The sequence below is a fragment of the Marmota marmota genome, unplaced genomic scaffold (genome assembly GCF_001458135.2).
Source record: "Marmota marmota marmota unplaced genomic scaffold, marMar, whole genome shotgun sequence".
In the NCBI taxonomy this organism is placed as follows: Eukaryota; Metazoa; Chordata; class Mammalia; order Rodentia; family Sciuridae; genus Marmota; species Marmota marmota.
In genome coordinates, this window is record NW_026000139.1 from 2434797 (window position 1) to 2449243 (window position 14447).

The 14447-nt window shown below is 42.5% G+C and overlaps 1 protein-coding gene across 1 annotated transcript in view; it reads right to left on the minus strand.

The window, feature by feature from the left end:
* Hectd4 (HECT domain E3 ubiquitin protein ligase 4) overlaps positions 1-14447 on the minus strand; it is a 176344-nt gene that overhangs the window by 56214 nt on the left and 105683 nt on the right. The window contains exons 30-42 of the mRNA XM_015505175.2: positions 14006-14181; positions 12785-12920; positions 12519-12660; positions 12250-12416; positions 9509-9655; positions 8540-8724; positions 6993-7146; positions 5548-5828; positions 5160-5349; positions 3959-4040; positions 2568-2770; positions 1572-1707; positions 547-729 (exon numbers count right to left, since the gene is read on the minus strand). Coding sequence (XP_015360661.2) covers positions 547-729; positions 1572-1707; positions 2568-2770; positions 3959-4040; positions 5160-5349; positions 5548-5828; positions 6993-7146; positions 8540-8724; positions 9509-9655; positions 12250-12416; positions 12519-12660; positions 12785-12920; positions 14006-14181 — 2182 coding nt within the window. The remainder of the gene's footprint in view (positions 1-546; positions 730-1571; positions 1708-2567; positions 2771-3958; positions 4041-5159; positions 5350-5547; positions 5829-6992; positions 7147-8539; positions 8725-9508; positions 9656-12249; positions 12417-12518; positions 12661-12784; positions 12921-14005; positions 14182-14447) is intronic.

Here is a 14447-nt window from a genome sequence, read left to right on the forward strand (position 1 = left end):
TAGGTTTAAAGTCTTACAGCAAGGTGATCACAACATGCCATCATCTCAAGCTTGCCTGCCTTCCTTCCATTTTCTTTCTTTTTGGGGGGTACTGCAGACTAAAACCCAGAGACACTCTACCACAGAGCTACATCCCCAACGGCTCTCTCCCTGACTTTTTGAAAAAAAATATTTCTTTTGAGACAGGTCTCACTAAGTTGCTGAAGCTGGCTTTAAACATGGGATTCTTCTGCCTCAGCCTCCTGAGTTGCTGGGCTTACAGGCGTGTGCTATCATGCCTAGCTCTCAAATTTTCAATTCTAAAATATTGCTAATATTAATGACCTTAGAGAACACACATATTGCAGTTAACATTATAAAGTGTTGCATTAGTTTTTTGAAAAATGTATAGCACCCTGTAGATTAAAAATCATGTTGCTCAGATTCCTTATTTATTTTGAAGGAATGAGGGTTGGGTTTTTTGGGGTTGGTTGGTTGGTTGGTTGGTTGGTTTTTTAGCTGCTTCTGTATGGGGGAAGCAATGAGGGGGAAATAGTGGTGGATTACCTGAACCTCCGATCCTATCTTGATTGTCTCTTTGAAGCCTCCAAGTGCACACAGTGCAGCGACAGCCTGGCGAGCAATTCTCTGAAGTTTGGCAAGTTTTCTGCCACTGCTGCTGCCATTTTCCAGAATGCTTTCTGCATGTTTCCCCAGTTGTGGAATGTACATCAATGCACGAGACAGAACCTAAGCACAAGAGGCAGCCTGGGTGTCAGGAGTTACACTTGGTTATTTGATGCCAGGGATAATGAAGTGTTTACCACAGTTCCTGGGTTGTGTTTGTACTGAAGGAATTTTGGATACAGGAGGTACCAAAAAAATCCCAGGTGTGGCCAATGACATTTGGATACAGGAGGTACCAAAAAAACCCCAGGTGTGGCCAATGACATATTATATACATACCTTATATAATCAGACAAATCTGGAAAACACACTACCTAAAAATATGGGAGAATCAAACACTGTGCTTCTAAAAGCACTAAGATAAAGCAATCACTCATCTGAAGGAAGCCCATCTCAGCTTACTGCCTGCCTTCAGCACTTAATTACTTTTAGGACTTCGTATAAGATGTTCACTTGAAGATCGACTATGGAGAGGGGGAATGGATTACAGATATTTGGTTTTGTGACTTGGCTACTATTATAATGATGAATTACTTACTGATGGGGCTCTCAGGCAGTGTAAGTCACAAAAAGGCCTCCTTAAAACTTAGTGAATACACTTAACACATCCAATAAATGAAGGCTGCATGACCTCCCAATGCCAGCACCAATCTAACATAAGTGAGAATAGGCACTGCCATTTCTCCCTGAGAAACTATCCTGAGCCAGCAATCACAGGAGACAGAGATTAACAGAGTCGAAACTGCTAAATCAAAGCAAATTCCAGCAGAAAAGTAGTCTGTATATCTGGCTAACTTGGAAAGTCTTTCTTCACTAAGATGTCCATTGCTGTGCGTGATTCTAAGGCTGGGGTGGAAAGTAGCTGCCTTCTTCCCTCCTCAGGTAAGCAGCAATGCCACACTAACCTTTTCTGCTGTTGTGGTCCATATTTGAGCCGCGTTAGATTCAGGTGCCATTAGCAAGCTATGAAGCAAAGCGATCACTTCTGCAGCCATGCTGTTTGCTACATGCCCACTGATGAAGGGTCGGACAGGGTCAGTCCTGCAAATGTCAACAGGGAAAACTGTCAATACCCAAGGAGGGTTAAAAGTGGTGCAAAATCAGCATTAATAAGAAATCACTTCTCCCATGACAACCCTCTCAGAGGATTTTATGTCGTAAAAGCCTGAGTCTGGCCCTCCCCACTCTCCCTGTTCTTGGCTGGACCTGTAGTTACACATTTCTGCACACACTCCCATCATCATTATCGTCGTGTTGTGACGCAGCCCAGAACTGGGATAATGCCAGCACCATGACCTTGAACCTCCAAACTGTGAGCTAAGTAAACCTCTTCTCTTATTGAGCTAGCTATTTCAAGTATTTCATTACAGTGATGGGAAGCTAATAAGACACTTTGAAACAACAGACCTTAAATAGTTTATTGCATGAGCCATAGAATCAAAGAAAGACCCTGTGCTGCAGCTACTCTTTGCTTGCAAGTACAAATATCTTGTACAAACTCCTCTGAGGAAATACTCACCTATCCCTTCTATTCCTACAAAAAAAAAAAAAAAATTTCACGTGTTCAGTGGGGAAGTCCAGTTTGAAAGGAAAAAACATTGCAAAACAGAAGTTTATTACCTATTTTGAAGCATCCCCTGGCTCTCTACATAATGTCCACTACATCAGGAGCAACTCCCTGGGCCTCCATGACAATCTCAGATCTACCTGAATGGGTTCGCTCCTTGATGTAGCCCCAGACTCTACTTTGAGAGCAACTTCTACAACAGATGGGTATTTTTAGGCCCCAACCATCATTTTCAGTAGGTTAAAGGATGAAAAAAAAATTAAAACTCTAAAAATAAGCCCATTACAAAGCCAATCTGAGAAGAATGGACAGATTCTATCAGTGGCAGGTTTACCTGGCGAGTTCTGAGTTCCTCTCTCTGCAGATGGAGGTTTGGGCAGTTTTCTTTTTGTCACCTGTGGACAGTCCACTCACAGTCTCTGGATTGACAGACTCTACTGGTGGCCCAATGCTGACGATGAGGCCTGACTGTGCCCACTTGGTGGCTTTCCGAAGGGCGGCTGCAGCCTCTTCTGTGATCACTTCGCAACAGCCACCCTGGGGGTTGTTTGAAGACACTCGTTTCACCCCCAAGTACTAGGCACTTCCAAATCCCCCTCTATTACCAAAGTAATCCAGGTTCATTTGTAAAAAATTCTAACGTCAAATATTACACAGAGAATATCAAATTTCCATAAACATCTCATGCTCTCACCCAGTCTGAGCAAGTTGTGAGTCCTCTAGATTTTGTTCCTGCAAATCACAACTTCCATAACCATGGGATCCTACTACACAAACCTTTACAATTTACTTTTATCAGTTTGCCACACACATATTTTTAATAGTTGCATACTATTTTATTTTACAAATTATGAATTTCTTTAACCAATCTCCTATTTATGGGTACATGGACTCTGTTTTGTTTTTCAAACAAATCTCTGAAAAACATGCAATGGACATTTTTTTTGTTGGACACTTGAGAATGTTTATGTACTCTCACTTGAGAATAATGGGTACCATCAAACTTTGCTAACATTACCTGTGTGATAGGTAAAGAGTAATATGTTACTGTTGCTTTTATTACTTTCCTTCAATTGTTTTGGGGTCCAGATATTTAAAAAATATTTTTATGTCTTTAATTATTAAATACCTGTTATTGTCTTAGCAACCTTTCACCTCTCTTAAACTTTACAACTATTTTTAGGTTCTAAAACTATCTTAAACAAGCTGATAAAAACTCATAGGTCAACCTAAGAATTCTCTATTACATTTTTTATTGCATTTCTCTATTATATTTTTAAATTAATGACAAACTGGTTTTGACTATTTTCTACCTCTGCCTTTTTCCCTTTTTTTTTTGGTGGGGATGGGGGTGTGCTGGGAATTGGGGATTGAACCCAGGGCCTTATGCATGCTAAGTGCATGTTCTACCACTAAGCCACACCTCCAAGCTTCACGAGTTCTCTTTAACATGGCCTCTTAAGCCACTGGCTTTAATTTCTTACCCTGCATTTGTGGAAAAATGAATTTTTTTTTTTTTTTTTTAGACAGGGTCTCACTATGCTGCCTGTGTTGTCCACGCTGACCTTGAACTCATAGTCCTTTTGCATTGGTCTCTGGAGTAGCTCGGAGTACAGCTACTAGCCACTGTGCCTGGCAGAACTAATTTTTACAAAAGTTTTCGTAAATGTGGCAAATGCTCATTAACCATGGGTTTACTATAGCAGTTTCTCCCACGAGGTTTACCTTGGTCATGTCTCTATCCATCTTCACAACTTTCTCCATGTTGGCACCAGTACCAAGTCGGAAGGGCCGCCCTTCTGAGCTACTGAAAAAGGAAAGGCAGAGAGTGAGTGGCCTTAGATACACTACTGGAGGTGGCTGCTCGCTGCCAGGCAACTCCGTCATGCTTAGGCTGTCCTTAGATGCTAACCCTGGCTTTTAAAATCTACAGTAAGACTCTGCATTTTTCAAAAAGGAATTGATTTATTGTTGCATAATCATAGCACTTTTGAAGTCCAAAAAAACAGCTGTTTTAGAGTTGTGATGGTATCTAGACACCCACACGAAAACAATGCACAACAATAAAGCTGAGTGAAGCAGATGCTCTGAAGCTAGCTGCAAGGAGGGCTGGTGCCCAGGAGGCACTCCGAAAGTCACCTCCATGTCACAGCAGGGAAGCTTCACCAGTAGCTAGACTGTAGCTTCCTGGGGGAAACACTGAAACTTCTTTTCTAATAATTCAACTTCACTTCCTCCTAAAACAGACACTCCTTAGAGATATGCTCACCTGAGCACTGACCTGCCTGACCCTGCTCTCACAACACCTCTATTCTCTCGGCTGTCGCACTGGCAGAAGGGGGTGCAATCATGAGGGTGACAACCTGGTCGGGTCACTCATGTGAAGGGATGGCTCTTCCATCTGAGACAAACACCTGTTCTAAATTCCCCTGTGCTAAGTGACAGGCTTTCCTGTCACTCTAGATCACTATGGGATTGTAACATTTGGGCAATAACTATGCTTTCACTTTCTTGTTGAGCAGCTGGGCCATTCACATTTCAGTAAAGCTTTACAAAAGTGTCTCTTCTTTCTCCACCTCACTCTATATTTGCTGATGGCTGAAAGATACCAACAACTGAAAACCAAACTGTATTACTGCCCCTCATGACCCAAGTTGTGCCATGGACTCTGCACCCAACACAAACAGCAAGGCGCTTTCAGCAGGGCTCCAGCTCTGCTAGACTGGGGACAGCACCTGAGGTCAAGGTGTCAGTTCTGCCTCACTTTCTCCATGTGTCTCTGCAGGGGTGACAGCAACAGTGTGTGTCTGCTGGTGCTGTTAGGAGGGCTGCGTAGTCAATGTGTGTGAAGGATTACTCTAGTACACTGTCTGTGGCATGAATAGTGCTTGGTGACATATAGCTACATTATAATCATTAGAGTCACCTTAGTAATGGTTGGAGAACTTCGTGGGAGGACTGGTCTTCCCGTTTGTGGATAAATATGGAGAGCTTGCCGTCCACTGCTTCACTCTCTTCTCCAGGATCTTTATCTCCTTTTAAAGAATTCTTGGGACTGGTTTTTGTTAACGTAGTATCCGGTTCAGAAGCAGTTGGAGAAAGAACTGTCTGACATCCTTAAAGCAAAAAGCAGGCCCATTCAGAAAACAGCAGCATCGTTTCCCCCTAATGAGCAACACTGGTTTGGGAATCTCTCCCCGCTTCCCACCCCCCAGCTCTTTCTTCTTAATCACAGGAAGTTCAAGTACCATCCTGGGCCTGACTCGCAGGAGGCTGTGCAATCAGTGCCATCCTCCTCCTGGGGAGCTTCTCACCTGGGACCACGTAATCTGCCAGCTTTGCTAAGAGCAAGGAGGCGATCTTGGAAGCTGGGTCACTGGGATCCTCCTGCTCACTGTTTAGGGAGGGGACAGAGTAGCTCCATGGCGGGAGTTCCACATTTCCACAGTCCTCTACGCTCATCAGTGGCAGTGCCGCCCGGCACAGTTGAAGAATGATAAGGACCAATTTTGGAGATGGGCGCTGGTCAAGCAGCAGGGAGAGGAGCTTGGACACACAAGCTGGCTGGCTCAGGATGGCTTTCCCTATGTGGCTCCTGCAGAAAGAAGAAAAGGTCCAAAGTGCTGGAAAGGCTGACCTATAACACGCAGAGCCAGAGTTCCCTAAGTGAAGTTAAGCAAATGGAAGAAATCAGACTTCAGAAGGAAGATGTAATGATTTGGCAGTATGCTTTTATGAAAGAAAATTAAGGTTTGTTTTTTTTTTTTTTGTAAACATTTGATGAGAGCTCATAATTGACCAATAAGACTTTTTAAAAAAGATTTTTGACTATTTTCTGATCTCTGATGTCTACTTAATTGACATCCTAGATTCAGGGCTTCACAGAACACCGAGACTGGGAACCTAAACTAGAAGCCTTTCAGTTACTCATTTATTCCTTTTTTTGGTGGTGGTACTAGGGATGGAACCCAAAGAGGCTCTACCACTGAGCTACACTATGGTGGGTAGTCAACCACCATAGAACTGCTTGTTTTAAAGACACAGTATGAGAAAGTAAGCTAATTACAGGCTCCGACTCATGATTCTTTAATCTTGCACTGACAAGGGTAAGATTTTTGGCTATGAAACATAAGCCCTTTTTATTTTGAGACAAGGTCTCGCTAAGTTGCCCAGGCTGACCTTGAACTTGCCGTTCTCCTGCCTCTGCCCCACGAGTACAAGCTTGAGATTACAGACATCCACCAATGTGTACCTGGCATCATTCATTCCGTATTAATAGCGTTTCAAGAGTAAAATTATCACACGGTGGTGTACAAGCCCCAACACCTGGGGAGCTGCCATGTTATATTCCACGAAGCAAACAGTGAGCTCAGCATCAAAGAACATGCAGTCACAGGTGGACAAATTCTTATAGGCCTCTTATTCACATGGCGTAGTCAACCACCATAGAACTGCTTGTTTTAAAGACACAGTATGAGAAAGTGACCTAATTACAGGCTCTGACTCATGATTCTTTAATCTTGCACTGACGAGGGTAAGAGTTTTGGCTATGAAACATACATGCATGTATTCGAAAGGCTAATGGCTGTTAGCTATACTAAAGCCAATCAGAATACATTATTTCATGATCAATCTTGAAGTAGGACCTTATGGAAAGGGTATAATAATTTGAATATCTCAAAAAAACCACCACCAAAAGGCACTGCAACTATTCAAGGGAAAAGTCAGGTGTCCCCAGTTCTGGATGGACCTTCCACACCTCGAGAGGTCGTTGAGCAGACTCAGGACATCCTGCAGAGCGTCATTTCCTGCAGCCTGGTTGCCACAGCACTCAGTGGCTCGGGCAAGATGGTTCGTGAGAAGGCTGGACACCTGCCGAGCCAGCCCCGAGTGCACAGCCTCTGTGGAGCCACCTTCAGAGGTAAAAAGAAAGAGAAAAGGCACAGTGACAACTCAAGGAAGCCATGTTGAGCCTGAGGGTGTGGTAAGTCCTCCTCTTGGCCTCCTGTATTAAAAGCTCTTCCCTTGACTAAATGTTCTTTACCTGGCTCAACGCCTCACTAATCCAATCAGTGTCTCCTCATTAGACAATATATACACATAAAAAAGTTAAGTTACTCCAAAAACATCCAGTGTTCTTATTGAAAACCAAATACAATTAATCCAAATATGACAAAGGAACATGCACTCTAGGGAAGAATTACTGTTTTACTGGTGATGAAAACATCTTGATCCCCTCCTGCTCCTTTTTGGTATGTGGGATTGAACCCAGGGACGCTTTACCACTGAGCTTCATCCTCAGCCCCTTTAACTTTTTACTTTGGGACAGGGTCTAAATTGCTGTGACTGGCCTTGAATTTGTGATCTGCCTGCCTCAGCCACCTGAGTCGCTGGGATCACAGGCATGCCCCACCACACCTGGCAAAACATCTTTTTTTTGTTGTTGTTGGTGGTGGTTGTTGTTGTTTTTAAGTCATACTTTCCTCTTCTCAAACTCTCTGTGGTTCATTCCTGGATCAGGCTCACTGCACTTCCAAAACTCTTTAAACATCCTTTGTAAAAGCTACAAAATATTATTCATCATTTCTTGAATATCCCATAGGCTTTTGGATCCCTGAGCCTCCACATGCTGTTTATTCTGCTTCCAAGTCCTCCTGATCCTTCAGGAGTTGTTCACACGTCACCTTCTCTGGGAAGCTTTGCCTAATACCTAGCACAGCTCATCTCTAGGAGCCTCTGTGCTTCCACAGCACTTTGTAAGAACTTGATGATGGCATTGATTGCACTATTTCCTCTGTCAGACCAAAGTTCTTCAAGGGAGGAACAATGACTGATTCATCTTCTGCTGGCATATAATAAGCTCTCAAGTCATTAAAATGCACAGCAAATAAACAGATAAATCAACAATTTCTATTAAAAAAAAAAAAAAGACCTGGGATACTGTGGAGAATTCATCCTTACATTTACTTTTTAAATCAGATTGGTCACTAAAAATATAATTTCAAAATATCCTCTTAAAAAATGCAACTGAACAGCTATTTCATAAACCTGTCTACATAGGGCCTGTTAACAGTGTTGACAATTATCCTTTCAATTTTCTGGGGTTGCTACACCTCTTGAAGGTGCTAGGATGTCACTTGGTGCTACAGCATAGTTGTATTTCACAGAGCCGTGTTGGGAAAGGCCTTCATGAGAGCCCATCCAGTCCTGTGATTTAACAAAGCCTTTCTCCCAAGCCCCATCCAGCACACACACACAACACACAATTCACCAGCACAAGAAACTGGTGAGTAGGAAGTTTCTCACCTTCCTCTTTTTCCCACTCGACACAGCGGTTGGCCAGCACCTGGAAGGCAGCCCAGGCCATGGTGGCCACTTTCTGCTTCTTGGTTTGTTTCTCACTGGAGCTGGACTCGGTCTGACTGCTCAAGCTGCACAGTCGATCCATGAGCTGGACAAGGCCACTGCGCACCAGGCACTTCTCCTCACTCCTGATAAGGGGCACAGGCACAGTGAAGGAGACGCAGCTGACCAACTGAGGGAAACTCGCAGGAAGTTCAGATTATCAAAGGTGCATGACACAGGTTGGTGTAAATCTTTGTCAACAATTTAGGATAGTGCCATGTGCAATTAACACAGAACTATTTTCTCATAATGGTGACTTCCTTCCTAAATAAGGAACTTCAAATTCTCATTTGTTCATACAGAACCAGCAAAGTAAAACTTGATGTAATCAATACAATGGATGCCATGAGAGAAAAAAACAATATATTTTATTATAAGGGGAGTCAAAGAATAACTCCATAAGCACTTGACGTCTTCAAACTACTATGTGATCCAAGAGAGGAAATAAATGCATCTATCCAAAAAATTCCTGCCAATGTGGTGGTCCATGCCTGTAATCTCACTAACTGAGGAGGCTGAGGCAGGAGGACTGCAAGTTCAAGAACAGTAGCTACCACCTCCCAAAGGAGGGGAAAAAAAAAAAAAATAGAATCCTGCCAAGTGTATAAGTAATTTCCCAAGGACTTATTTTTTATTTGAACCTCCCTATCTTTATAATGTAATGTAATCCTAATGGCAGTAGAAACTCAATCATAAGGAATTTACATAGGAATTTTAGTTGTCTGTCAGGAGGAAAGCTTATTTGTTAAGTATTGAATAATCAAATAAAAAATTCAATTTTATAAATTCAATTTTATAAATTTTTATTTAATGAACTCTTATGGCACAATTTATATACAATAAAGGAATAAAGGGCATTTCCGTGCTTACCTGGTATAAGGTATGGTACACAAGAGTCCAATGCTATTTGCACAAGCGATAGGGTAACGGGCACACAGCGACACGACCGAAGTCATGGTTTCGCCAAAGGCTTCCTGAACCTGCTCGACCATCCCACCACAGGTGAGCTCTTCAATCCTGTGACACAGAAACCAAGGATAGCGTTCCTGAACATGTCGAGAACAGTGACTGGGGTTAGGGAAGCAAAAGAGTTCTTTCCAGAAACCCAGAATGCCCAGATAAATCCAGAACTGAAGGGACCCTGGAGATCATCAAACTTGGTGTTTGATAAACTACTGGACCATAGAAGACCACTGGTCAGGATTTCTGAATGTGCCTCAAACATCATGGCCCACACTCAAGAAAACTCCAGGAAATCCTGGCTTAGAGAAAGTTCAATAGGGTCCTTTACTGCAGAACTTCTAATAAATTTAAAGGACACAGCATCTCTAAGAGCAGAAAAATAGTATTCAATATTTACCAAAGCCATTTGATAAAGAAACCATTATTTGAGATAGGTCCACAATATCCCATACAGCATGAATTCTATAAATGCAATTGTATGAGAAAACCAAGGCCCAGATAGATTAGCTAAGAGTCTTTTTCAAGTTTATACTTCAGATGGGCACGGTGGTACAGCCTGAAATCCCAGCGGCTCAGGAGGCTGAGGCAGGAGGATTGCAAGTTCAAAGCCAGCCTCAGCAAAATTGAGGCACTAAGCAACTCAGTGAGACCCTGTTCCCTAAATAAAATACAAAATGGAACTGGGAATGTGACCCAGTAGTTGAGTACCCCTGATTTTAATCCCTGGTACACCCCCACCCCCGCAAAAAGTTTATACTTCAACTGTTAGCATGGTATGGGATGCCTGTTGATGTGAAAATAAGACTTTCAAAAGTAAAAACTCAAGATGGGATCAATTCTATAGAAATTAATATTAACTGAAACTGAAGCAATCAGGACTTATCTTCAGAAATATGCAATATAATATTTTATGCTAGCAAAAATTTTACAAAGTAAAACTAAGGTGAGGTTTAATAATAGGGAATTGGTTAAAGAATATGATGCAATGCTATACAATCCCCCAAAACACCAGAGATGATACTGACAGAACAAAGAACAAACACACTAAAATATTAGCAGATGTTATTTTAGAATGATGGATTTACAGGTGGCTTTTATTTTAATTTTTTAGAATTTTCTGCATTTTTCAAATATTCCACAAATGACACTGAAAAATGGGGTGGAGAAAGGAGAATGCTGCTGTGTTGTAGAGAACTAACTCTGGAAGCAGCTGTGGTGCCCACCAGTGCTCCTCCCTGAATCCTCCCTCTGGGCACCCCAGGGCTGAGAGGGCTTGTGGCCAGTAGAGATGATGAGCCAGAGCTCTGACAAGGGAACAACTGCTCTCAGGATGGCGGTCTCTGTGGCTACGTGATGACCAAGAGCCAGGAAGTAGTGAATTGCCTGGCCTCTTCCAATTGACAAGAAATTTCCCAAGATATTCACTTTAACTTTTAGTTAACACATCTTTCTCTACCTGACCCTCTCCTGTGGTCCACAGTTCCTCAAAGAATTGCCAGGAGGCACAAGCAGCCACCAGCAATCCTAATTCAGGACAAGTAGAGAAATGCCTTTTCTATTTCTACTTGAGGATCTTTGAAGCCCAGCAGGAAACTCATACAGAAAAACTCTTCCCAAATTAGCTACAAAACCTTCTTCTAGCTGGGCATAGTGGTGTACACCTGTAATCCCAGTGGCTCGGGAGGCTGAGATAGGAGGATCATGAGTTCAAAGCCAATCTCAGCAAAAGTAAGGTGCTAAGCAACTCAGTGAGACCCTGTCTCTAAATAAAATACAAAGTAGGGCTGAGGATGTGGCTCAGTGGCCGAGTGCTCCACAGATGAATCCCCAGTACCCCCTAAAACAAACAAACAAACAAACAAAAACCCTTCTAGCCAGACACAGTGGTGCACTCCGTAATCCCAGAGACTTGGGAAACTGAGGCAGGAGAATTGCAAATTTGAGGCCAGCCTCCGCAACTTATTGATACGCTGGCCCAAAATAAAAAATAAAAAGGACTGGGGGGACTAGGGTAGCTCAATGGTAGCATGCTTGTCTTGCATGTGTGAGGCACTGGGTTTGATCTTCAGTACTACATAAAAGTAAATAAATAAAGGCATTGTGTCCATCTACAACAAAAAAGTGGGGGGCTGCTAAGGATGTGGCTCAGTGGTTAACACTCTGGGTTCAATCCCTAGTACCAAAAAAAGGGACAAAATAGACCTATTGTATTGATGTGAAAAGACAGATAACCAAGATATGAGTGAAACAATCATGATTATAGAAAGGCTATAGATTTATGGAAAAAAATGATATATTTTTATATGTGCAAAGAGAATTAAATAGCCATTTATACATGTAGTATTGATACAACAAACTCTTACTGAATAGAATAATATATAGACACTTACATTCTGTTATGTATACTGAGATTTTCGCAAAATCAAGTGCCACGTCTATAAAAATAAAATATTCTAGGGGAAAACATCAGCAAATGCCACTGCCTAGGTTCTTAGCCTGACAGTGACCTTTGAATAGCTCTGCCCATTCTGGAGAGGACACTAGTTTCTTGATTCAAATAAATTCAGATCCATTGTTTCCAGAGATGGTCTTTGTCTCCCTTTAATCCTAGGTTTATTAACTGCCATTTATTAACAGAAACAACTGACCTGGGTCCTCCCTGGAGGACCATGGTCACTGGCCCCACAAGATGTGTCACTCCCCCAACGCGCACAGCAGCCGTGAGCAGCTCTCGCATGTGCACCAGGGCCTGCTTGCGTGTGTTTCCCCTCCGCCACCTCGTCTGTGCAGCAAGAAGGAAGCTGCTGCTGGACACCTGAAAGGCACGAGAAGGAAGAACTCTGACTCCTGCTGTCTGTCATAAGACCCTCCGCGCTGTCAGGAACTTTTCATCTGTAGTCTGCAAAATGTGACATACAGCTTGGTCGGGATTGGTGCCAATGAAAGCAAACAGCTGCCCCAGCAGGACGCTATAGGTGGGCTTGTCCCTGCTGTCCTCAATGGCCAACGATTGCAGGAGTGTAAAGGAGCTGCTGCGGTGGCTGGTCACATGTCGACGCCTATAGGAGAGACAAACCAGCCATCAGTCTAACAAGATACGTGGTGGGGAGGGGGAGGGGGTGTTGTTTCAATCAACACATTCAGCAGCATGTGGGAATCCAAACCTGGCCATTAGCCATTTACCTCTGATTTGCTCTAGTAAATTCCAAATCTTCATTACCAATCATTTCTAGGTCAGAAGGAGCCGACATACTACGGAGAAAAACAGGCTGCCGGATGGCATGAGATATCACCTTTGTTTCAGAAGCTGATTTACAAGCTGGAACAAAATGAAGACAAGGTTAAACTTCCTGCTATCCAATGTGTGAGAAGCTGCAGCAACAGCTAAATGTAACACAGAACTACCAAACGGTGTTTGGCAATGGGCTCAGCCATCAGTCCAGTTAGCACAGCACTGATGAATTTTAGGCCAATTTATTTTGTAGCTATCAATGTTCACTTCAGTACAAACATTATAAAAAGCAATATAGGACACAGGGAGTAACTTCTGGAAGCACTAATTTCTTTTTTTTTTAAATTTTAATATTTATTTATTTTTTTTGAGTTTTTCGGCGGACACAACATCTTTGTTTGTATGTGGCGCTGAGGATCGAACCGGGCCGTACGCATGCCAGGTGAGCGTGTTACCGCTTGAGCCACATCCCCAGCCCAGCACTAATTTCTTGATTCAAATAAATCCAGATACATTGTTTCCAGAGATGGCCCTTGTCTCCTTTTAATTCTAGATTTATTAACTGCCATTGGGTGATTGCTCTCCTTTGATTATAGTTGATAGGAGTAAATATCACACTTGAGCTGGAAGGGGACTGACCCTATCTATTGGATATTCCTTAACCATATCAAGGAAGTGGTTATTTTATAAAAGAACATGTAAATGGGAGAGGACAAAACTATAGGTAAAAACCAGCTAAGAAAAAACAATGTTTAAAAAGTGGAAATGTCATTTTGTCTAAAGAATAGTTAGAAAACTTAAATCTAATAATTCTTGAAGAATTAAATTTATAGAATTTTATCTTTCAAGTTTTGAAGATACTACTGGTTCACCATTTCAGAGGTCAAGAGCCATTTGGAAGCCTTACTGAGTGGTTCAGGTCTTCACACAGGAACCTCAATCAATCTAGGTGTACATGACCAGGAAGTGGTAAGTATACTGGACCTCCTTGGCATGTGATCATACCAACACTCAGTACACGTCTCTCTCCAACACCTGTATACATCTTTTGCCCCCCTTTGTTTGTTTCTTTCTTTCTAGGAGTACCCTGGAGTGAATTCTTGACAAAGTGGCTGATATCTACGTTATAAGCACAGTGGCACCAGAAGCCGTGAAGGGGTCTTAGAGAGTACCCGGTGTCTCTGCAGGGGTTCCCGAGATGCTCCTGGTGAGGCCAGACTGGGCCGCAATGGTGACATGCAGCAGCAGCTCAGCGCGGTTCATTAGACTCTTCACTAATGTCTTCGTTTTAGCCAGTGGATGAGAGGGCTTCTGAATAAGAGAATTCACTTCTTGTAGGAACTTCTCCCTATAAAGAAAGACTGATGTGCACTTAGTCCTCTAGCTTACCAAATCCATATTTTATTAAAATGACAGAGAAGATGGGAGGAAACTAAGCAAAAGAAACCTAATCAACATTGCTTACCCACCCCTTTCCGTATCCAAAGGTAGTAACTATAAACTCTGATCACTTTTAGTTCCCCTTCCTGTTCTCAATGCCTATGCTGCCTTTTGAAGGTTTAAATCAAAACTTCCAGTTTACCAAATGAGTTCCAACTCTCAAATATTTGAGGA